The sequence below is a fragment of the Protopterus annectens genome, chromosome 3.part0, assembly GCF_019279795.1.
Source record: "Protopterus annectens isolate FY-2018-M chromosome 3.part0, PAN1.0, whole genome shotgun sequence".
In the NCBI taxonomy this organism is placed as follows: domain Eukaryota; kingdom Metazoa; phylum Chordata; order Ceratodontiformes; family Protopteridae; genus Protopterus; species Protopterus annectens.
Window position 1 is genome coordinate 1522699408 of NC_056731.1, and position 26322 is coordinate 1522725729.

The window sequence follows — 26322 nt, forward strand, 5'->3', positions numbered from 1 at the left end:
CCTGTTCTCACAGACCAAACAGGCAAAGGCTTTTATTCCAGACTATTCGTTGTTCCCAGAAAAGAGGGCACTTGGTACGCTATCCTGGATCTATCTCTTCTGAACACCTCCCTGGTGGTCCCCAAATTCAAAATGCTAACTTTGCAGCAGTTGCTGCCTATGCTGACAAAAAGGGCCTGGTTAGTGACCCTAGACCTAAAGGATGCCTACCTCCACATCCCCATAAGGGAATCCTGCAGGAAATTCCTGCGCTTCAGGGCAGGCTCACAGCACTTTCAGTTCTCTGCACTACCCTTTGGCTTATCTACTGCTCCCATAGTATTCACCAAATGCTTAGCCCCAGCCATAGCATTTTGCAGACAGAGAAATATTCAGATTTACCCTTATCTGGATGACGGCCTCATTCAGGCAGAGTGTAAAGAAAAGTTGCTCCAGGATCTCCTCTTTGTCATAACCTCCTTAGGGTTCACCATCAATGAAAAGAAATCAAAGCAGACTCCCTCCAGGAGGATCATTTTCCTGGGAGCACTGCTGGACACGGCATCCCAAATGGCCTTCCTATCACCAGAAAAACCAAGCTTCCTGCCGCCCTACTTTACCCATCTGGCCTCCAGAAGTCACCTCACAGCGAGGAAGTTCCTGCAAGCTTTGGGGTACATGGCATCTTGCATCCTTGTTATTCCTTCAACCAGGCTTCACATGAGGAAACTTCAGTGGTATCTAAAGAACCTTTGGTGTCAGCACCGTCAGCCTCTAGAGACCCCTCTCCCTCTGATCCCCTGTATAAGGGCCAGATTTCTCTGGTGAGCAAGGGCCTGTGCCAAGAACACGGGTCTCCCCTTTGTCCTCCATCCTACCGGCCAGACCATCACCACCAATACCTTAGACATTGCTTGGGGCGGTCACCTAGCAGGAAGGGGCACCCAAGGCCTTTGGGATGCCCAGCACTTTGTCTTACACATCAACCAGAAGGAAATGATAGCAGTACAAAAGGCTCTGATATCCTTCAAATCCCATCGCAGACCAGGGGTCCTCCTTATCAAAAGAGAGAACACCACTGTAATGTGGTACATCAACAAACAGGGAGGGAGCCAATTTTACCCTCTGTGCAGGCTAGCCATGAACCTCTGACTGATCGCCTCCTCCATGGGATTGTACCTAATAGCCCAATCCCTACCAGGGATCAACAACTCTCTGGCAGACCATTTAAGCAGAAACTTGCTGGGCTCCCACGATTGGCAGCTGTACAGAAAAATCCTTTTGCAAGTCACTCAGGACTGGGGAACTCCGGAGGTGGTTCTCTTTGCTTCACACCTCAACCACCAGTTGGAAAAATTCTGTACCAGGGAGTACCACCACCTAGCATGGAAGGTGGATGCCTTGACCTTCCCCTGGAAAGCCCTCTTTGTGTACGCATTCCCTCCTCTGCATCTTATTCCCAAGGTACTGATCCAGATAAGGGAGAAGAGGCCATAGACCATCCTCATTGCTCCAGATTGGCCCGGGCAGGATTGGTAATCCTTACTGCTCAGCCTGACATCACACATCACAGCCTCCCAGGCAGCTTCCCCTCATCTCAGACCTCTTGACTCAGGTGGGGGGGGGGATGCTGCACCCGGACTTGCAAACTCTCAAAATGACAGCATGGCTTATACCCTAAAAGCAAACAAGGGGCCCCTGTTAAGTAAACAGGTCCTAGACATTATCACAGAGGCCAGAAAGCCCAGTACCAGAAAATCTCATGCAAGAAAATGGAAACTATTCTTCTCCTGGAACCATTCCAGAGGGGGCAGTTCCTCGCACCCTTCCATCTCTCTTATCCTGGACTATCTAGAGGAGTTACTAAATAGTGGCCTCTCCTCTTCTATTAAAATCCATGCCTCAGCCATTTCAGCTCATTTCAATACAGATCCTCTCCTGTTCGCACATCCTTTGATTAAACAGATGGTTTTGGAAAAACTAACCTTACCACCCTTTGAACCTGCTGCTTCAGCAGAACTAAAATACCACTCCTGGAAGACTGCTTTCCTGCTAGCTATCATCTCAGCCAGAAGGTTTTCAGAACTTCAGGCATTGATGGCCATTGAGCCCTTCATCATTTTCCATGCAGACAAGGTCTCCCTGAAGACTATAACCCCTCCTTTATGCCCAAGGTGGTATCTAATGTAACTCTCAACCAGGCCATACATCTACCCACCTTCTTCCTAACCCTGAAAACAAGGGAGAAAGAATTCTGCACTCACTAGATGTGCACAGACAACTCAGATACTACCTAGACCATACTAAAGCCTTCAGGAAAACAGACCCAACTGCTGGTCAGCTTTGCCCCAGGGTCAGAGGGGAAGCCCATTTCCAAAAAAAATCTCCAAATGAATGTCACACTGCATCCATTTCTGCTACAGATTTCATGGAAAACCACCCCTAAGTCTATTTGTCCCCGTTCCACTACGGCAGCCTCCACTTCCACAGCATTCCTGAGAGGAGTCCCCACCAGGGACATCTTGGAAGCTGCCACCTGGATTTCTGTCCATACCTTTACTAAGCATTACCATCTACCTCTTTTCTCTAAGGCTAGAGCAGGGTTTGCCAATGCAGTCCTGCAGGGCATGCTGACCCAGGCCTAGGTCTACTACTAATCCTACCACCCTTCTCCTCAGCTTTGGGAATCTTCCCACAGGTGATGACTGCAACAGTGAAACACGAAGAACATAGTACAGTTATGTACACTTACCATAAATGTAGATGTTCGCATGTATTCACTGTTGCAGTCCTTCCCCCTTATATCCTCATATAAGCTTCTTGCCACCAGGTCACCCTTAACTTATTTCCTGGTGTTCCTGACTGGTTAGGGCAAGAAAAACTGATGTAATGATGTCGGCTGCATTGCTTTATAGCACTGACGACCTGACGTCAGTCAACAAGTTATTGCAGCCGACGCAGAAAAACATTGACTCTGGTATTCGGGCTGGCCAAGAGCTACCACAGCAGGGATAACCCACAGGTGACGACTGCAGCAGTGAATACACTCCAACATCTACCTTTATGGTAAGTGTACACAACTGTACTTTTTCTTTCATATGGGGTTCAAGATTAAACCCACTGAAAACCAGTATGTTGTATGTGAGTGAAGATGGAGGACTGGGGTTACTAAATCCAGTTTATTCTTCTGCTTTAAACTTGTGTAGAGTGTTAAAGTGGGTAAAAGAAGAAAATGAAAAATTAATAGCATGTAAAATATAACTAGAAAAAATTCTGGGCGATGGTGCGAATAAGATAAGAAAAAAGAGAAAAAAAGAGTATATAATGAAGAAATGAAAAGTTATCAAGAAAAAATACTAACACAGAAATGCAAATTGATGATAGTACCAGTAAAGGGGAATATGCCATATAAAAGCAAAGTTGAAAGAGTTTGTTTATTTTGTGAGGAGGAAGAGACGACAGAACATGTTTTTTTGAAATGTAAATGAGTGGAGAAACGCAATAAAAAGTTCTGTGGAAAAAATTTGAGAATATTATTGACATAAACAATATAGATGGGAGTATGATTATGTATGGCTGTTATAAGAATAAGAAAGAATATGTAAGAAGGGTAGATAATTTATTTTTATGTAATTTGGCCTATTTGGAATGAAAGACTGGATGAAATTTTGTTGAGTGGGAAATGTATTTTGTTAGACGTATTGCGAAAAATTAGATTACGTCTGTAGAAGGAGTTGGGGATCAGTTATGGAAAAATGAGAATGCTAAAATAAAAATGATAAATAGTAAAAATATAGAAATTATATTATATGTACCTGCAAGTATGTAAATGTTTTTTATGTTGTGTTAATATAAAGGATCCTACTCTTTTTGGTAGGTACCTCTCAACTGTACAGATTTTCGCAGAATGTCCAGATTTTTGGCTCATATTTTTGGTCTGTTCCTCATAAAATCTGTGTTTTTCTGACAAATTACTGGGATGATCTGAAGATTGAAGTCACTAAATAATGATATACATTTGAGTTTCAGATGTTAAAACAAATCCTGTTAATCTAGCAACTTTCTAAGCTTATAAGAGCAATATTTAAAATATGTCCCTATTTGTGGGCCTTTGTCCCCCCATTTTGTCAGTCTTTGTTCAGATTTCTTGCACTGAGAGGTTGAGAGGTATGTAAGTAGGTGCTGTAAGATTGTTTGTCTGTCTGATCTACCACTAACTGAAACAGATGGGGCAAATATATGTATGTGTATGTGTGTGTTTGAAATGGACTTGCATGTGGTTACCTTGAATTGGTGGTCACTGATATTAAGGGCAGTCTTTTATTTCAAGTAGTGAAGTGATGGAGGACTGTGGACTTCGTATTTTAACTATGTTATATGTTTTGTTGTAACTCATTGCAGTGGCCTGGAGTTGCATTATGAAGGCACCGTATTTAAAGAAACAAGTTTTATCATTAAAGGAGTGCGAGCAAAAGGTCTTATAAATAATTGTCTGGGCAAGGTAAGATGCAGCATTTTTAATTTTTCTAAGCATTTGTGGAAATTATTTATTGCTACATTCACCACCACTACGAATAGACTGACACATGTTAGCACGTGTATGTTTTGTGTAAACTTTATCTACAACTGTGGGTGCAAATTAGGGCTGAATCTGTTAGTGCGAAATCGATGCACATTTTTAAGACACTTGAACGGAAGTGGCTTTGCTGTAATGTTGTTTTCCAGTTGCATTTTCAAGAGAAATAAATAGTCTAGTTTGGTTAACCTTGAAAGATCTTCAGGAAGTGTTATTTTGGCATGAGTTAAGTATAGAAGATGCAGGCACTAGGAATAGCACTGCTCTGGAAGATTTCATAGTATCATCCCTGGCCAACATATACATGAATTTGCCATACTTTTATTTGCTGTCTAAAGTTATAATAGTCACCCCTTCCTTTCTGCCTTTGACCACCTTTTTTCCAGTCTCTCCTTCTGTCCTCTCTCTTGGCCAGGGAATTTCTCGGGGTTCTGGGATTTATGGCCTTGACTCTGTCCATACTCCCTCTCACCAGGCTCCATATGAGAAAATTTCAGTGGTACCTCAGATCAATGTGGCTTCAAAACTGCCACCACCTGGAGTTCCTTGTTCTTTTCTTCTTTGTCTCAAACTTGAGCTTCAGTGGTGAATTCATCAACCCACTCTCAGTCCAGGGCTTCCTTTCCAGGCTCCAGTTTATTCTCAGGACTGTTAATGGAATGCCTCAGTCTTGAGTTGTGGAACTTCCTCTGAGCCCCTAAAGGTCCAGGGTCTCTGGCCTTCTCATCAGCGGTCAGACAATATCAACATAAGAGATGAGAGCTCTTGCAGAATTTTCATTCCCTTTTCTCTCTCGGCCCCCTCAAGATTTTCACAGACAATACCAACACGCAGGGATGTATGAGGTCCTGTCTCCTTTGTAGATTAGCTCTTCAGGTCTGGAATCTAGCTGACACGTGACATTTCAGGTGGTTTACATTCCTTCAGAGCACAGTCTGGTGGTAGACTTCTTGAGCAGATCCAGAGCATAGGCTAACAAATGTATGCTTCTCAGAGATGTGTTCCTGGACATAGTCCGTTAGTGCTGTATTCCTCAAGTAGAAAGTGTTTCCTTTTCTCTGAAGAGACAACTTCTTTTATTGTATTCCAGAGTCCGAAGTTCTCTGACTTGCAAAGTAGACACCAGGTCTTTTCCTTGGAAAGGAATGTTTCTTTATGCCACCCCACCCCACCCCATCCCATCCCCATTGCCACGAGTTCTGCACAAGATCAGGCAGGGCTGTTCCAAAATCTTGCTGATGACACCGTTTTGGCCCAGACAGTATTGGTTCCCCTTGTTTCTTACTTGTCAGCGGGCAATCACCACAAGTTACCTCACTGGGTAAGATGATCTCACACAAGACAAGGGATCTCTTATCCATCCTTTCCTGTCCACTCTTCGACTGAGACTGTGGGTGAAATAGTTTTGGTTCCTTTTAGGCACCTCTTTTCTAAGGATGTGCTCCAGTTTCTACAGAAGGCCAGGAAACTCACTACCAGGAAATCCTAGATGCCCCAATAGAAAATACTTTTTTGTCTGGTGCATATCTTGTCATCAGGATCCCCTCTCTGTGGAAGTGCCTCCCAGAAAGTCTGTTCCACCTTCTTGGAACCTTAGTTTTGTTCTTGAAAATTTGACTCTGGCTCCTTTTGAACCTACTAGTTCAGAGGGAAGTACAATGGATGATGCTGTCCCACGCAGCAGAGATGGTCTGCAGAACCAGGGCTTTAGGGACTCCTTCCTGGGTAAGCCCTTTCAGAGTTCCTGAAAGGAGGCCCGATTGTCTTCCCCTGGAGGCAGTTGGGGAACGCTTATCCCTGCAGCAAAATGCCTGGCTAAAAATAACAGATTCTTGGATGCAGAGGATTGTTTCCAGAGGTTGTACCGTTCCCTTTTCTTTTCATCCCCCCATATACAAAGAAAATCCCCGATGTTCCACCCAGTTAGAGTGAGGCATCAGTTATAGAAATTCAAAAACTGCTAGAGAAAACAGTCATCCAAGAAGTCCCACCAGACCAGAAAGAATCCGGAACTTACTCAAGATTCTTTTTACTGCCAAAATGACAGGGGACTGGAGACCAGTTTTGGATCTCGGTGTATTGCATTAATTTGTATGGCAAACAAAATTCCAGATGGTTACGGTAAAGTCCATTCTTCCATTCAGAAAAGGATGACTGGATATGGTTGATAGATCTTCAGGATGTGTATTATCGCATAAAAATAGACGAGCACTGCAGAACGTTCATCCACTTCCGTCTGGAAGCCAGCCATTATCAATTCAGGGCATTGCCCTTTGGTCTCATCACAGCCCCCAGAGTGTTCACCAAATGTATGGCAGTAGTAGCAGCTCACTTGATACTACAAGGATTCTGGGTGTTTCCATACTTAGGTAACTGGCTCATTACTGCTCGGACCAGGCATTGATTGATAGAAGCAAAGGATTATGTTCTCCAGACCTGTGCATACTTAGGAATAACTATAAGTTATGAAAAGTCTCAAATGACTCCCAACTTTTGAGTTTAGCATTTATAGGGGCAGTACTAAATATGACAACATCCGTAGCATCCCTTCCTCCCGTGAGATTTCAGAAAATCAGAACATGTGTTCTGAAAATAATCCACAGCAAGAAAGTACCCACTCATCTAATTTTACAGGCTCTAGGTTCCGTGGCAGATGCAATAACTCTAGTTCCCCTAGCAAGATATCACATAAGAATTCTACAGTGGCTGATTGCATCTCAATGATCAGTGCTGTACCAACCCATGTCAGACCAGATTTTGATCAATATTTTCAGAAAAGATCTAGCTTGGTGGATAAATTCCAGAGAAATTCTCCTGGGTTGCCCCTTCTTCCTTCCAGAACCCAAGGTCATACTGATTACAGATGCCTCCCAGATAGGTTGGGGGGGGCATTTTCTGGGCAAGACTCTCCAAGGCATTTGGTCCCCTTTAGAGGCCAAATTGCATATCGGTGTTCTGGAGCCAAGAGTGGTGCTTTGCGATTCAGACAGACAGTATGTCAGTAGTTTGGTATGTCAACAAATAGGAAGGAACCAAATCTTACCCCTTTGTCGAGAAGCACTCAGAGTGTGGCAGTAGGCAATCTCTTCCAAACTCTTTCTGATAGCAACTCATAATCCGGGGAGTTCCAGTGTGATAGCAGACAAACTGAGCAGATGTATTCTCCTGCCTCACAAGTGGTCTCTCAATTCAAAGGTGACAGAAAAGATTTTCTGTCAGTGGGGCCAGCCTTGCTGCGACCTTTTTGCCTTGCCTCTGAACAAGTGCAGCAACTACTTTGTCTTTACCCCCCACTCTGAGTAAGTCACCAAGAGATTCTCTTCTCCACACTTGGCCCTCCGGGTTTCTATATGCCTTTCCCCCGATACCTCTAATCCCAAAATTCTTACAGAAAGCACTGAGGCTGAAGAGCAAAGTAATCCAAATTGCACATTATTGCCCTCAAAAGATATAGCCCCCCTTTCTTTGGCCTTATCTGATTCAGCGACCTTGGACTCGGGACCCGACTCCAGACATTCTGTCCCATCCAAAAGGATTACTTCATCCAAACATTCTGAACCTCAAGCTGACAGCATGGTTCCTGTAGTTCCATTAATTGCCAGGCGAGTTAACCTTTCTTCCCCGATAAGTCAAACTCTTCTAGCTTTCTCATAAGCCTTCTGCCTGTAAGCTCTGTACTATTAAATGGAAGAAGTTTATTTTTTGGGCTCGTGAAAGCAATATTGACTCCTTTTCTGCATCTGTTGATAAAGTTTTAGATTTCTTAGCTTCTCTTTTTAATGCAGGAGCTTCTCTGTTTACTATTAAAATTCAACTAGCAGACATTCCATATTTCCATAATTGTTTGGAACAATGTTCCTTGACTTCTGATAAACTTTGTAAGTCCTTTTTAAAATGGACACTATAGTTGAAACCTCCTTTTAAGGAAGCCTACTCCACCTTGGGATCTAAATCTAGTGTTACAAGCCATTGTACAGTCCCTCGTCGAACCATCTGTAGACTGTGATCTAAAGTATTAATCATAGAAAACTTTATTTTTGGTGGTGGTAACGTCTGCCAGAAGGATTTCAGAAATACAAACCTTATGTCGACCACCTTACTTAATTTTTCACAAAGACAGAGTTCCTTAAGGACAAATCCCACTTTTCTACTTAAGGTAGTGTCAGAGACTAATATCAATCAGACTGTTAACTTGCCAGTATTCTTTCCCAGTTCTATGAACAAAGGTGAATACTGTTTGCATTTGTTAGATGTTCACATACAAGTTTTTATCTACACGGGTTGACAAACAAGATCAGACAGGAGTCCCCGTGGACTATGATGTTTGCAGATGACATTGTGATCTGTAGTGAGAGTAGGGAATAGGTGGAGGAGACCCCGGAGAGGTGGAGATATGCTCTAGAGAGAAGAGGAATGAAGGTCAGTAGGACTAAGACAGAATGTATGTGTGTGAATGAGAGGGAGGATAGAGGAATGGTGAGGATGCAGGGAGTAGAGGTGGCGAAGGTGGATGAGTTTAAGTACTTGGGATCAACAGTTCAGAGTAATGGTGAGTGTGGAAAAGAGGTAAAGAAGAGAGTACAGGCAGGATGGAGTGGGTGGAGAAAGTGTGTCAGGAGTGATTTATGACAGACAAGAGTACCAGTAGGAGTGAAGGGGAAGTTTACGAGAGGGTAGTGAGACCAGCTATGTTATATGGGTTGGAGACGGTGGCATTGACAAAAAGGCAGGAGTCAGAGCTTGACGTGACAGAGTTGAAGATGTTAAGATTTGCACTGGGTGTGACGAGGATGGACAGGATTAGGAATAAGCTCAGCCCAGGTTGGAAGGTTTGGAGACAAAGCCAGAGAGGCAAGATTACATTGGTTTGGACATGTGCTGAGGAGGGATGCAGAGTATATTGGGAAAAAGATGCTAAGGATGAAGCTGCCAGGTAACAGGAAAAGAGGGAGGCCTAAGATAAGGTTTATGGATGTGGTGAGAGAGGACATGTAGATGATTGGTGTGACAGAGCAAGATGCAGAGGACAGGAAGAAATGAAAACAGTTGATCTGCTGTGGCGACCCCTAACGGGAGCAGCCAAAAGAAGACGAATGAAAAAAATAAGAAAATCTCACCAACTGTTTGTCTCCTTTACACGTGCAAGGTCTGGTAAACCAGTCAGCAAGTGACCTTAGCCAGATGGTTCAAGGGTTGTACATCTTTCATCTATAACAAGAAGAAAATTGATTTGCCTATGCCTGTTAAGGCACATTCTACAAGATCTGTAGCCCTTCAGCAGTTTTCCAGTCTAGAGCTTTAATGGATGATGTATGTGCAGCAGGAACTTAGGCTTCTCCCCATACCTTTATTACTGATTACAAATTGGATTTGGTCTCCAGGGGAAAACATCTTTTGGTTCAGTGGTGCTCAGCAATATTCTTCCGTGAGTCCTCCCAAGATCTAAGGTAACTGGGGACTCTGCCCCATATGTCAAGCATAAAATGAAAATTGACAACATCGGATAAAGAAGTTATCTACTTAGAATGACGTTCCATCTGTGTTCTCCATTTTCATTTATCCTTTACTCCCCTCACTCCATCCCCCGGCCTTTGAAGACCCTTTGGTGGAATGGATAATGGACATATAACTTTATTGTGATTATTATGGCATAGCAGATATGGTTTCCATGAAGGTTTTCTTATCTGCGATTTTATATCTGTAATCTGTAAACTCAGTCTGAGGTAACCAGGAGAGTAGAATTTTGAGTAGTAACAGCCAAGTCAGTTCCGATATCCGACCTGAACCCATATGTCAAGGATAAATGAAAATGGATGACACAGATGGAACGTTATGGTAAGTACATAACTTTTTTTTGTAAAATCTTAACATAACAGTACATGTCCTTCTCTTCATTTCTGTAGTATTCAGTTCCCTCCCTCCTTTCCCCTCTGCTCTAGCTCTTGCCCTGTGTTTTTTGTTTCCCTTCTAGTTAGGGGGCCCTTCTTCCTTTTCATTCTGCCCTTTTTTCCTTCTGGATGTATATGTTCCCTTTTCTCCCTGAGGGTATTCTGTTCCTCCTGGGACATTTCAGTTCTGAAAGTGTGCATCCTTGAATCTCCTTATTGCCCTACATGTGATGTTCAGAACCTCTAAGACCTGAAGGCTTTGGTGTACTGGCTGGGTGCTGGGCTATCCTTGGCAGGGGATACCTTACGTAAATAGTACTGCAACAGTGATAAGAAGAACATGTACTTTTAGGGTAGAATTTTACACAGCTGTACTTTCATAAGAACCCTCATGTTCAGCCATTCTTTCTTTCATTTCAGCCTCTGATTTCTGCAGTTTGATCAGATGATCTGAGTAGCTAACTTATTGCTTCTATTCTTTCAATGCTTTTGCCATGGAAATTTATATATTGCTACAGTGTCTCACTTGTTATAAACACCTTTTTTTTAAAAATAAATCTTATTAAATTAACACTTCTGACACATACAAACTTACATTTATATAAAAGTAAACAAACCATATTAACAAGTTCACGTTTACGAAAATACATCACATATATTGTTCTATCTGATATAATTAATCCATCATTGCATAAATTGTTCAATTTCTCCCTTTTCTTAAAACTCATTCTTCCTCCAAAACATTTTCTGTACATTTTCTTCCCACAGTTTCTATTTTTTTTCTGTGTAATTTACTCCTACCCTTTTCTAAAGATCCCACTTCCTGTCCTTTTATCTCTTGTTACAGTATTCACTACTTCAAATATGGTTGGTTTAGACTTTAATTTCCATTTTCTAGTAGATTGTTTTTTTTTTTTTTTTTTTTGGCAGGCACCTGAATTAAAATTAACAAGACTTTGCTATGTCTACACAGTTCAAATCCTGTATCCCAGTTAAAAAAAATGTCCTTATTTACACTCATTTACTTACTCAGTGTTCCTGGCAGAGTATTTTATAGGGAATTTTTAAAGTCTGCCATTTCACTGCACTTTGAAAACATATGCTCCAAGGTATCTCTTCCACATTACCCCTCCAAAATGTGCCCTCTACCTGAGAAAAAATTCTTTGGAGTCTGCTTTAGTTGTAAAAGTACCTATGCAAATACTTCCAGGCAAAAATCCTAAACATTCTAGACTTTTGTTGCCTGTTTGGATGAATTGCTTATCAAATCTCTCCCAGTCTTTTATAGTTATCGTGCATTATTTTGTATTCCCTGCAAATTATTCCTTTTTTAACAACAACTTCTGTTATAGATTCAGCTAAAAACTCAGCCAGTGCAGGTCTCTTGTTTAGGATTCTCCTATCCCTTTTTTGTCTTTCTTATTAGGATTGATGGAGTATAGGCAGTCTTTAGCTTGCAGTCCAAATGTCTTCTTGGTAGCTTCCCATTCTATTGCCTTTCTCTCGCTAATTATTTGTTCCCAATATGTTGGTTCCTTTGCTAGCTTCCTCCTGTCCTGCCCATTTTTTGTACCCCCTAATTGCAGTCATCCATATTGGCAGAATCTCCTTTCTCTGTTCCCATGTTGGCTTAATTCTTAATATACTTTCAGATACTTTATGAATATAAAATTCTGTATGACAGTTATTCTCCTCAAGGATCTGCATCCAGAATCCCACTGTTTCCTTATTTCTTGAATCCCTTTTGCTTCATCATCATCCCTTTCCACTTTTAACTGTAGTTTTCTGCTAGTGTTGTATATATAACCCTTAAATTTGTAGCTGTAAAATATTCTTTCAGATTAGGTAATCCTAAACCTCCTCCTTGGAAGGATCAATTTATCCCTCTTGACTCTCGCCCTCTTCCCTCTCAGATTAAGTCTTTAAACTCTTACTTAGTTTCGACATTTTCTCTTCTGATAAGTTTTATACACAGGTCAGGCATACCTTTAAGGGGCTAAAACATTTTTACTGCTTGTATTTTGCTGTCCATATCCATAGGCAAGAGCTTCCAGTTTCTCAGTTTTTATATTTGTTTAGGCTCCCCCTACTGTTTTTTTCTTCTTTAACTTTATATCCTGAAATAAAAACAGGAGCTGTTTCAGAATGTTCCGCAACACTGAGATGTCCTTTTCTAGTTCCATCAAGTGTTAAACAGTATTGTCTGGAAATAAATTTTCTTGAGTAATGTATCAGTTATATCTTTGAATTTTTGAGTCCCATATTTTCTTTGCCAGTGGGTCTACATATAACAGAATTAACAAAGAGAAAGAAGAACACCTCTGCCTGGTTCCTCTTTTTCAGGTATAGGTTATCACAGAAGATCCCTCCCAGGTTTGTACCTCTGATCCTCATTTATCCTCCAATTAAACTTATTATATCAGGAAACGCAAATGCTTCCATTGCCCTACTCAGAATCCCAGCTTACACTTTTGAATGCTTTCTTTGCATCAAGACCCACAAACAAGAGTAGTATTATCTTATGTTCTGCTTCCATCTGAATCATCATTGTTCTGTTCATGTTGTCGAATGTTTGCCTCTCCTGCACAAAACCACATTGATCCATATCTGTCAATTTTGGCAACATCTTCACCATTCTTTTAGCCATTATAGGCATAAACAATTTATAGTCATGGTTTACAATTGAAATTGGCCCATATGAAGCTAGATCTGATGGATTCTTTATGCCATCTTTAGGTTTTATAGCCACCACAGTTTTTTTCCAAGATGTTAGTACTTCCCCCTCCGTTTAAAATACCGTTAAACAAAACCTTCCAGATCTTTATCACTTTCTTCCATCCTAGCTTCCAAATTTACACTGAAATACCATCTATTCCTGGAAATTTTCTTGCAGATTGGTTATACATTACCATCACCATTTTTATCTCATCTCTTCCTCTTATCTGTGTCTTACTGTATTATATTTAAATTTTCCATAAATAATTCTGTTGGTGCTTTTTCTTGACTTCTGTATTTCTCTAACTTATACAAATTTTCATAAAATTTCTGAAGTATCTGTAATACTTCTACCAGATCTGTGGTTATTTTTCTTGTTATAGATTCCCCAAGTTTGACAACAACCCTTTATACTTTATGTTGCCCAAGTCATTGTGCTGAAAGTTTTTGTTCTCTGAAGATATTGTCAAAAAACAGTTGCTTAACAGCAGTTTTTCTAAAACTCATGCATATTATCTAGGCACTCCCTTATTTTTTCTTTAGCACTTTGCAGATCCACCTCTTCTTGTTCTGTGAAATTTTCCTTATTCTATAATACTTAAACTTTTATCAGACTCTCTAAATAATTCTTCTTACTTCTTAACTATGTCTATTTCTCTTTTTACCCTACTTTTAAACTCCACTTTCGTTTTGTTCCACTCACTAGCTATGACTTTGGAGTACTTTCTATCTTCCCTAATATCTCCCAAATAGTTTCCCCTAAACATTCCTTAAATTCTTATTTTAACTGGTAGATGGGGAGGCACCAGTCTGTCATGTTTACTTCATTACACCCTGCATTTTTATTTAGATTATTATTGTTACATGATCTGAAATAATTGATAACTTTAACACTCATCCAATTAACTAAGTACGCATGTTCCTGTGAAATATAATTTGTCTAGTCCAGTTATTGTACCCTGGAGAAAAATATGTACATTCTCCAGGTTCCTTTTACTGTATTTTCATGTCTTCTGTACCAAATATTTTAATAAAATTTCTTCAGAAATTTTCCCACTTTTGTTATGTTTTCCTCTTTGCTGCACATCATATTTCAGTCTCTACCTGTAAGTAATATTCCTTGCTGAAAGCTGATTATTTCTTTCAAATTTTAAGCTCTGTGATAGCAATTTTAGCTGGAATATAAGTACATGTCAGAGTAATCCTCATTCCTTGCCAGAAGCCCCTTACTACCACAAATCTGGTGTTAAATATCTTTTTTTCCTCTTGAATTACTATTGGTGCTTTTCTAGCAATTAATGTAAGTACTCCTCTTTTTCTTTGCCCCCTGATACTCTGCTCAGTATCTCTCCTGAAGTCCTTTCCTTATCAAATTTACATGCTCATTTCTTTTCAGATGCGTCTCCTGTAGCATTGCTGTTTGCACTATGCATTTCTTAATATCCTTTTTGTCAATACCTGTGAGGCCATTCACATTTCAAAATATGGAAACTGTATTCATTATAATAAGAAAGCATTATTTCTCCAGTTGTACACGACAGGTTTTTAAATGTATATTTCCAGCTTTTGTGTTATATCCACCCACTGTTGCTTGGCATGTTGGTCCTTTATACAGTTGTTCTTCTTAATATTGAAATCTATGTCACATTTTACAAAACTTTTTGATTTAATGAAAACCCTCAAAAAAAACATCCCAGAATACCTCCATAATACAGACCGACACAACTATGTACATCCTGAAATTAATTTTAACCGTCTCTTTAATAGTAATGGGTGTCGCAGAGAACTGGAAATACAGTCCTTAATTAGTCTAAAGTTGAGGTTATCTATCTATAACAGAGAAAAATCTAGAGTCTCAGAAGGTTGTAGTTCTTCATTTAAAAGCACATTTTTCTGTGTCTGGAGGGGCTTTGCTTGGTGCTGCATCAGCCAGCCATTCCTTTTAGGGAATTGTTGTGTGTTGTGTATGGGGTACATTTACAGGATGAACATTCTATTCAAGTAGCAAATAGAATCTAACAGGTTCAATTCAATTTAGTGATTGTTTCGGCTTGCCAGTACTACTGCATAGCCCACTAGGTTCTTCCCTGTAGGACCTCCGTCTACACCCATCCACAAAAAAAAAAAACCTCTCGTCAGCTAAAGGGGTATCAGTAAGATCTTGTCTGGGTGTGTTGTTTGTTTTCCCATTTCCTGTAGCTAATGCGGTGCAATGCCACAGGAACCAGAATTGGAATTAACAATGTTGTGGTGTTTTTCAATTTTGGGGTTGACTCAATAGTATGGTCAATAGTATGGTGTTGCAGAATGAGGATGGGCAGGGGATTTTTCCTAAAATGCTATTTTTTGCAACGAAATGCATCTGACTGAGTGAGGTAAACAACACCACTGAGGCTGAAACAACACACCACTGAGGCTGAAGCACTGCCACTGCTGCTTGGACTACTGCTAATGCACGTGCCACGGATGGTGGCACGTGATCTATAGTAAGCTCGGCGTAAAGCTTGGAATATGTTGTTGTTGCTTACGTCAGTACTGGCCGTCATATATCCATACATCATATATCCCTGCAAAAATCAATCTACAGTTTGGAAAAATCTAACTAATGAAAAACTATCAGTGAAACTAATGCAAAAACTATCAGTTTTTAGTCTGTGTGCTTGTGTTTCTTGTGCTGTGGGTGTTGTTGTGATTAAATATTTTGCCAAATAATATTTTAAATGGAAATATATTATCAGACCCGTTAAAATTTATAATTAGACAAAATTAAAGACATCGCCCTGAAATGTAAATGCAAACCAATGCTGTGCTGTCAGGGGATCATTATAATAGGTTTGATTCCCTTCTGCATCCTTGCTCAAGGATATTGTCTGACCAAAGAACATTTTATATTTCACTCAGTTTTTTCTTCTTCTCTCTCAAAGAGCCATTCAGCTGTGTCTTCACTCATTTGTTGTGTGCTGGGGCTGTTTATGCTAGATAACAATTCAGTTCTGTTTCTGTACTCCTAAGTCCGATAACTCTCTGGTCAGTTAGTCTCCCATCCCCCTGCTCATTAGTCTCTTCTGATAACTTGCTTGAGCAGCATACATATATAGTCAATCCTCATCTTCACCGTCTTCAGCTGTGAAGACCTGCGTTTTTTTTTTTTTTACTGTTAAAATGTTTTGATTTTCAGGAACAGGCATGCCACTATGGTTATTAAAACATTCTAACAATCTACCATAGTATGCATCCACGTTTCATTATCTTCTTTGTACACACTGGTTAATGCAAGTCAGTCTGCCCTAAGTTTCCTTCAATCTAGTATCTAGTTCTGCGTCACTATGTGGGAGTGGCCTGTGTTGTGCGTCAAGGGCATTCCAGGTGCCACAAATCATGTGCCAGTCTGGACCTAAAATTTGTCTAACTACTCTTTCTACCTCTTCCCCATTTAAGTGGTAACTCAGTCTCATACCCTGTAAATCCTGTTTTCGGATGTCTTCCGGTGTCCATGGTCTGTATACTAAGAGAGTTGAGATTTCCTCACCCTCATCTAATAAATTCCGCTTGGTTGAACATCTACAAGTGTTTGGCGTGTGTTGGGATCTAGTCGATAGGTTCTCTTACAAATGGTTGTCTTAATATCCCTGTTGTCTCTGGGTAAGCGTGGGGGTGTCAGCCCCCCTCCTTTCATATTTCTTGAGTAAGGCATAAAATAATGCCTTTGCATTTTTATTTTCTTTTGCCTGACCTTCTCGTCAGATTTTTAACTGTCTTAAAAGTTTTACTAATGATTTACCATCAAAGTCATACTTGTTAACCCATGTTGCAAAATATCTCACATTATCTGCTCTCTGTAATTGCATATATTTTGCATCTTCTGTTAGGGGCGGGTCACGACCTTTAGTAGTGCATTTCATTTCCCTCTCTCTGAAAGAAAAAGAGAGAGAGAGAGAGAAGAAGAGAAAAAAAAACATACAACACTTCTTGTAACCCTTTCTCTTGTGGTATCTCTATTCCCGTATTCACAGTAGTGTCTAGAATGACTGTTTACTTTGCTGCTTATGTTTGATAGGCTTTTAGGACCCAGTTTTCCGCTTTTCGGCACAGATCAGACAAGTGGACAGCCTCTTTGGGCGCGACAATTCAGTCGGAGGTCTTTCCTTCTTCCAATACCACCTATATATTCTGACCTGTAGCTTACCAAGGGAATTCCGGCGATTAGGACCAAGATGTTAAATAAATTTGTTAGAGTCAGACTGTAAAAATCATTGAGTTATTCAAACACAATGTCAATTAATAACAAACAATAATGCAGGAAAGCTTGGATATCTTAAAGCTCTAATGTACATTAGGAGGCAAAAAACCATACACAAAGTTTGTATAGAATTTTGACTGCTTTATTGACCAAAACACATTGGTTATATACATTTCATTATCAGTTTTGCCCACCTTACTGGTGTGGTCAGTGACAGGGTCTTTACATCATAGTAATTCATAAAAAGTGCTGAATTTGTGTTTTTCAAAAAGTCCTTTTCCCATGAGAATGTTGCAGCCTTGCAAGCAGCTGGTCAGTCACGATGACCTCCTGAGGATGTAGCCAATTCAAGGTTCTCTGATTAGTTCAAATACAATAGATGTATGTCTTCCTTAAAGCCTCCCTTTGTTTCTCTTGTCTATCAGAGATAGTGCGCACAAAACTACTTCTGGGGGAGGCAGGAAAGAGGACATACATGCGAACAGATTTATTATTTTCTAACTTTGCAAAATAATCTTTACTTGAAAGACATGAGCCAGACTGCATCTGCAAGCTGCCAAGGTCAAATTTCTGATTACACTGCAGCTTGTGCTTCAAGCAATAATATGCAGGTTTATTTCTACTATTATTCTAGTAAGACAGGATTAAATGCATTAAGTACATTTATTCCTAACTAAAGCACACATTTCTCTATATATTTGATCACACAACTTATATATGTTTGAATGATTAAATACACATCTTCCTAAGCAGCACACATTGTAAATATATTTTTCTAGGCAGCATGTATGTAAATATATTTTCTAAGCAGCACACATTGTAAATATATTTTTCTAGACAGCATGTAGATTTTTCTAACATTATCCATACATAGATGTATAGTATTGCCTGTATTTCTACTTACACTAATTTGTGTCTGTTCTTTTTATCTATATTCCCATCCCAGATGTGGAAAAACAACTTGCTTGCTTTCAGGAAACATTAACTTTTAGCCTTGAAGAAACAGTGCCTGGCCTTTTTTATTGCTCTGTAATCTGCTTGCCTCCATGAAAATGTAAAAGACATTAATGTAGTCTTTTGCTGCAGGCTTCTATTTACTGCTAAAGGAAAACTTTACTTTATATTCAGTGTTCTCTTATTTCATTGTTTCCACTTGACACTTTATTAGACTAAGCCAAAGGATTTAATCCAGACATTCACCTATGTAGAAGTAAGAGAAAACATCAGATTTACATTTTTATGATGTATACTTATGCATCCCTTCCCCCTCTCAACAATGCAATATTGGTCTAGTAACTTAAACATGATTTGTCTAGAATTTTTTCACTTTTTGCATTGCACTGTCTACAGTTCTTACTACTAAAAAGATGAAAAATAAGGAAAAATGCATCTGCTTATTTTAGTATCTTTATAACATACAAGAACTGAAAATGCTTTGGTATAAAACATGCAATTTATATCATGAAAAGTTTCATAGAAATGCTGTTAAGAACATTTTTACTTAATTACCCTTTTTCTTTGTCCTCCACCTCCCCCTCAGTGTCATTTCAAACATTAATGACATGAAGTGAGCCAAATTATTTTCACTTCCCCACAAGTTTAACAAAGTCAGTGAAAGTCTTCTCTTTCCACTTGTTCTTACATAGATGTATTTCACAAATCTACTAATTTCCATGTTGTTGGTGTTCCTGTCCATCTCCATCTCCCAACTTCAGACCTCAGTTCAATTCCACTGTACTCCTGATTCTTCTGGTCAACTCCTTATGCTTTTCTCTGTTTCTCAAACATTTCCTTTGAAACAGTGGAAAATGTTCCACTGGCAGTCTCACTGTGTGCTTTATTATCAGAAGGATGAGAAACAAAGCCCCTTTCTGCTTGATGGCTCAGTTTTTGTTGTAGAAACGTTTTTCTTCCTTAGTGCGTTCTTGCATCAAAAAATTATTCTTATTCACCAGGAAAAATATTCAGAAGACAGCTGGATACAGCAGCTTGAATCTCACACCTCTCTTGACGTTTCCTGATTGCTGAAATAAATTTGTTTTTCTTCTGCCTCCTATACAGTGAATACTCATCTTCCACAAAAACTCTACTGTCTCCAACTTAAAATATGTTACCCTTTTACCACAGTTTTGTCAGGATCAACTCTTTCTGCTGGTAGGTTTGCATTTTTACTAATACAAGTCTTGGCTAATTTCTCATGACCTGGTTTGGAACATACACACAGTGTTCCTGCTGTAGAATACCAGTCCTGTTGCGTATTTGTGATTTCATAAAATTAATACAGCCTGCTCCTAATAGTTTTTTTTTCTGGTACAGCAGAAAATCTTGTTTTTCCCTGTGTGCTCTGTCCTCTAACTCTACCATTTTTTGAAACCTTTCTTCTTGATCAGTCTCGTACTCAGTCACCTTTTTTTTCATTTCAACCTCTGATTCTTGCACTTTTATCAGCTCATCTGAATATCTGTTTAAAGCTTCTCCCAGTCTTTTATTTTTTGAGTTGATATACTCTTTCAGTGTTCTGTTTATTTTAATCAGCTCTTGAGTGCATTTGACTTTTCTTCTAGATTACAGAAAGTCATGTGTTGCTCCAAAGCTGGAGCTTGAACTGCTTTTTGCTGAACAGCTGCAGGATTTTTCCCAGTCAGTATTTTCTCTTCACTTTTTATAGTTGATTTTCATTTAGGTTCACTTAGGTTCTTCTTTGTTGGCATCCAAACTGTGTATTGACTAGTCAGTAACTGAATTTACCAATAGTGACAAAGTTCCTGGCCTTTTGCATTCATTTTCCTTATACTAGGCAAGTGGAAGTTAAACTATTGATCAGTGTGCAACCACCTTGGAAAGTCTTATTTTAAATGCCTTTGAGTGCATTTATTTTCTTTCACTCTGAATTACTGGAAGCCATCTCCTGTACAAAAGCTGAAAAAAATTAACTGCATTTTTTCTGAACACCTGCAAGGTTCTTGCCAGTCATGTTTTTCTTCATTTTTTTCTAGCTGATTTTTTTTTTCCTTTTCTTTCTCCAAAGTCCTTCTTTGCTGTCATCCTGGCAGTGTAATTGCTAGCAATTAACTTTATCCAAATTGTTAACTCTTGTGTTTTTTTTTTTGCCACTTTCAGGTTTCACACTGGGAGTACTATAAAAGAACCTTCTGCTTGGATTGCAACCATCTGAAAGTCCCAGAAGCGTCCATTCTGTTATGTCAGAAGTTGTCTGTGTGTGACCTGACCTTCAACCAAACAGTCCAGCTGTCACTTTCTTTTCATAAATCTATGGAATAAATTGGAAAAGTACTGAATTTGCTCGGCTGTCTGTATAGGTCCATTAATTACTTTGCCAGAAGCAAAAGCATAAGGCAAGTGACCAGCTTTTTGAGTCATTTGTCACAAGTAAGGGTTATGAGGCAGTCTTCAATCAAACCCCTTTGAAGTAGCAGGTTTATTTAATTGCTTTCTTTTACAGTTTCAGCAAAAATGCCATTGGTGTGGTTGTCCGAGCCCAAACTAGAGCAGCAATCAGGGCAGCCCCTCTCAAGAGTTTATCTGCCTAGGGCATTTGTGAGACTGCAACTCTTAACATCTTTGCAGACAGAATAGTTGTGTAAAGTCTTATCATAACATTAGATGTCCTTTTTGTCCTTTTCTTCTATATGCTGTAGTATTCATGATATTAGGGAGTCCGCTTCTGGCTGACTCGTATGTCCTAACAGTATACAAAAGTATGCATGCTACTGAGAGGTATGTGCGACACTGCACATCATCCTGCATATATCTGTCATAAAGAGACATCGGGTATAAAGCAGACATCAGGACTCGCCAACCTTAGAACTGAGTGCCACCAAGCACCAGCTTAAGCCTAGGTGAGAAACAAATCACCAGGAAAACACAACCACCAATGGGGGAAGGCGGGGGGAGTAAGCAATACTGCAGCATATAGAAGAGAAAGACATCTATGGTTATGGAGCAGGTGTTTAATTGGAAGGAATCTCTCCTTAGCCTGAACAAGCAAATAAGAGCACTAGTGAAATCCTCCAAAGCAAACTTCGAGTCCAAACTGGCCAGATCTACTAAAGACAGTCATAAGGCTTTCTTTACATATGTCCACATTCCCAAGGGAAGCACCCAGATCTGCTCAGAACTGGTGGTCAAGGACACCACATACACAAACCCTGTAGGCATAGCCAACCTGCTGGCAGACAGTTTCACTGAAAACTTCACTCCTCTGTCTCCCCCCATCAGTAAAACAGGACAACCCCAGTACCTGCCCCCCCTCCCCCTTATCTCTAGGGAGCAAGTCATCACTGCCCTTTCAAAGGCAAAAAATACAGCCTCCATGGGATCCAATAACATCCCATGCTGCATCCTACATGAACTCAGGCAGGACCCTATTCAGCCAAAGCCTGAGTACCGGCTTTGTCCCAGCCAAGTGGAGGACAGCTACTGTCATCCCTTTGCACAAAGGTGGAGCGTCCACCAATCCAGGAAATTATAGACCCATCAGCCTAACTAGCCTGATCTGCAAGGCCATGGAGCGGATTATCATGGACTTCATTAACAAGGACATTGGCAGCCTCCAGACACTTGATCCCACACAGTTTGCTTTAGTCAAGGGGTGGTCATGCCTGTTAAATTTGGTTGACTTCTTTGAGTTAGTCACCAAGGCCATAGACAAATGGAAGACTGTGCACACCGTCTACCTTGACCTTTAAAAAGGCCTTCGATACTATTCCCCATTCAGGTATAATAGATAAATTCTCTCAACTAAGGCATCAATCCATATGTTCCCAAATGGGTAGCAAACTGGCTCATTGATGGAACCCACCTAGTCAAAATAGGGGAAGCCACCTTAAGTAGTAGACTCATAACAAGTGGTGTACCCCAGGGATTGGTCTTGTGGCCTTTGCTATTTGGGATATACTTCTCAGAGGTGCAGGCCAAATCAAGTGGGCTATGGCTGACCAGGTTTGCAGATGACTGGAAGCTGGGTGCTGTCATCAATTCCCCTAGTGATGTGGGCAACCCCTCAGGAGGGTCTCACCCAAACAAATGACTGGTGCCAGAAACATGGCCTCAAACTGAATGCCAAAAATGCATCATCATCCCTTTTGGGGAGAATGACATCCCCACAAATTATCACATTAATAATAAGGCACTAAACACGTAGTCAGTTATGAGGAACTTGGGAACCCAGGTAGATAGCAAACTGACTTTTGACCACCATATTGCCTCCGTTGTATGGAAAGCTTTCTACTTGGCCAACCTCATTAGTAACCTCATTAGTAAGGGTATTTCATCCAGGGAAAAGGTGGTCATAACATCCCTGTATTCTTCCCTTATAAAACCGACTATTGAATACATTGCCCCTTTCGGCATGTACCTCACAAAGCAGATGCAGCAGCTGGAGAAACCACAGAGATTCCTCACCTGAAGAATCCAGGGCCTCAAACATCTACCCTACACAGATAGGCTAAAAACCCTTTCCCTCTACTACAGACTTCTCAGAAGGTGACCTCTGTCTGGCATACAAAGCAATCTCAGACCCTGCCCTGATGGGACTGGTGCATATCCACAAGTCAAGCTCCACTCGGGTAACCCACATACAAGACCTCAACCTTGTCTGTGACATCAATAGGACATGTTGGCGGGACAGATGTGTGCCCCAGAGACTCCCCTTTTTGTGGAATAGACTCCCTCTCCACATAAAGCAGAGTACCTCATTAAACCTTTTTAAGCACAATGTGGATAACTAGCTGGGGAACAGAAAATACACCCCTGGGATTCCATTAAGAGATAATTCATTGACCACCTTGGGCATAAAGGAAGGGTTGGTATGCAAGGATACTCTGTCTCTGTGAAAGTGGGGTTCTACATCAGAGCTTGCAACTCTGAAACCCTTCTGGCAGAGGTAACGGACACTAGCAGAACTATTTTCCATGTGCAGTGTTGCAGGGAAGAAGAGCTTGCTCATTCAAAAGGTGCTGGCTTAACCTTCTCTAACACAAAATTGAGATCCCAAGGAGGAACTGGTTTCCTTTGTAGTGTAATAAGACGGATGCCCTTAAGGAAAGGTTTAACCTGTAACCTCGAGGCTAAAGGAGGTGACATAGGCAGACAAGCCAAGATGACTGAAAGGTGAGCCTTCACCAAAGAATAGGACAGCCCACCCTTCATCAGTTAACAAAGATAGGACAAAACCACTGGGATGTCCACTGACCGTGGCTGTAGATCCTTTTTGCGACACTAGATGGAAAACCTTTTCTATTTGGAAGTACAGGATTTCCTAGTAGTGGGTTTTCTGGCCTCCTGCAGAACTTGAAGCACATCCTCTGAAAATAGATGTCTAAAAGGGAATTAAAACTCTGTTACCCACAGAGCTAGATTTAGACTTGACAGCTGTGGATGTATTGGGGTTCCCTTGTCCTGTGTGAGTAGCTCCATCCTGTGGGGTAACTTGAGATAAGTGCAGGAGAAGGGGGAACCAGTGCTGCCTTGGCCAAAAGGGAGTCACCAGCAAGATTTTTGGGTGATCCTGCTGAATCTTCAGTAGGACCTTTTGGAGGAGAGTTAAGGGGGGAATGAATACAGAAACATTCCCTTCCAAGAGAATGACAGAGCATCCATCTTTCAGGCAACGGGATTGGAACTCTAGCACAAAACTTTGGAAGTTGTCTGCTCATTGGGGAGGGAAAGAGATCTACCTGAGGTGTACCCCAATGATGGATTAGGTCCAGAAACACATCCCTGTGTAACATCCATTCATGGGATTGGGTCATGGGCCTTCTTAATGTGTCTGCCACCTCATTCTGAGCGGAGGGAAGGTAAACTTGGCATTGAAGGGCTAACTCCCAGGTGTGTAGGGCTAGTCTGCATAGGAGGTAAGACTTCATTCCCCCCTGCTTATTGGCATACCAAAGGACATTGGAGTTATCTGTGAACCACCTTGACCCCCCTGGAGTAAGCCTGGGTTTGAAGGTTTATAGGGCCAAAATCAGGGCCCTTATTTCTTGTAAGTTGATATGTTCCTTTGTGTTGAGTACCACACATCCCTGACCCTCCAGGATTCTAGGGTTGCACCCCATCCTGTGTCTGAAGCATATGTGTATAACTGTAGAGAGGGGGGGGGGTGGCTGTAGGGGGAGACCAGGATTTTTTGGTCACCTGAAGGATCCACCAATCCAACTCCTTTTTTTATGCAAGGTAGGAGTGGAATCATGAAATCCAGAGAGTTGGAGTGCTACATCCAAACTGTTAGAAATCATTAAATTTTCCTCGTGCAGCTTGGCCAAGGGGAGCATGGGGATTGTAGATGCTATGAACCACAGGGTATGTAGGAAGTCACTGTCTGTCAGAGATTGAAGGGATAGGATGCTCTGGAAGTAGGAAGGGAGGAACAGTACCTTTTCTGTGGGTAGAGACGCTAACACCTTGTATGTTTGGATCCTGCAGCCCAGACAAAAGTGGTCTTGTGAATGGATCAGAGAGGACTTCTGATAGTTTATAGTGAAGCATAGACTCTGCAGAAGGGAAATAATGAAGGAAAGATTCTTCTGAAGTAGGTCTAAGGACTGGGCTTGGATTAGGAGATCGTCTAGGTAAGAGAAGATCTGAATTCCCTGCAGTCTTCAGAACACCATGACAGGAGCCAAGCATTTTTGTGAAGACCCTTGATGCCGTAGAGAGACCAAAGAGCAAAGCACAGTACTGAAAATGTGAGGAAGCAACAGAAAAACATAACAATTTCCTGAGCGGAGGGTAAATGGGGATGTGAAGATAAGCATCTTTGTCTAATGACACCATGAATGCTTGAGGAAGAATGAGAGGAAGAAGAGAGGGCAAAGTCCGCATAGGTTCATAGGTTAGTACTAGGCTAACTGCCCTTGTGAGCCATTGTAAGCCTAGCCAGTTATCCCTTGTGAGACTCAAACCCTGCACCTTGTGTTTGTAAGGCAGACACCTTAACCATTAGGCCACCCTCCCAATACCTGGTATGTGAAAGGAGGGGACTTTCTGAAAGGTGTTTAAGTGGAAAGCTCCAGGATGAGTTTCCAGGGGCCATCCTTCTTGGGAACCAAAAACATCCTGGAGTAGAAACCTTTCCCTTGTTGGGAGGAAGGGACCTCTTGAATCATCCCCCGAAAAAGAAGATACAAAATGATCTGAATGAAGAATAGCAGTTATTCTTTTGGTGGTTGTGGGATGCCTCTGAAGGAGGGATAAGTTTCCCAAACCTTGAAATATCCTCTCTGGATGATGGAGAGGACCTAAGAGTCCTGGGTGATCCAATTCCAAGCAGCAAGAGTGAGAGGAAGGGGCAAGTGAGTGTATGGCCTTGGAGGCAGATAGTCACAGGCTACCAGGCTTAGGATGTGACGTTTTTGAGCAATAGTGGATGGGGTACATTTAGAAGAAGCTAATTTCCTAGGGCCTCTCTTACTTCTAAAGGAAGAAGGCATGACAGGTTTTCTAACAAAGGCAGTCTTTGCTGGATAGTTTCTTTGTAACCTGGGGACAGGAGAAACAAGAATATGTTTAAGATCCTGTAGCTCCTTACCTTTTTCCTGTAATGATTTGAATACATCTGCAGCTGAGCTACCAAGTAAAGCTTTATTATCCAGGGGGTATCCATCAATTTGGCCTTGAAGGCATCAGGTATTGGTTATAACCTGAGCCAGGAATATCTCCTTAGGACTGACCCAGAGGCCGCTGTTCTAGCTGAGGCATTTGCAGCATCATAACTGCATTTGAAGTGCCTAGTAACCTAGGCAGAGGAGTTGAGGATGGCTGTCAGTTTAGCCTTGGTAGGAGACTCCCGGAGTTGTGAAAGGAGTTTTCCTACATCTGAAATGAGAGCCAGAGAGTATTTGGCCATGTGGGTGTAGTATTAATTGCCATAAAGGTCACCGTGGTAGAGGTGTAAACTTTTT

At 41.0% G+C, this 26322-nt stretch overlaps 1 protein-coding gene across 1 annotated transcript in view; it reads left to right on the top strand.

Annotated features, from left to right (window-relative positions):
* Positions 1-26322, top strand: part of SMCHD1 (structural maintenance of chromosomes flexible hinge domain containing 1) — a 3546415-nt gene that overhangs the window by 1573268 nt on the left and 1946825 nt on the right. Inside the window, exon 21 of the mRNA XM_044065561.1 lies at positions 4381-4480. Coding sequence (XP_043921496.1) covers positions 4381-4480 — 100 coding nt within the window. The remainder of the gene's footprint in view (positions 1-4380; positions 4481-26322) is intronic.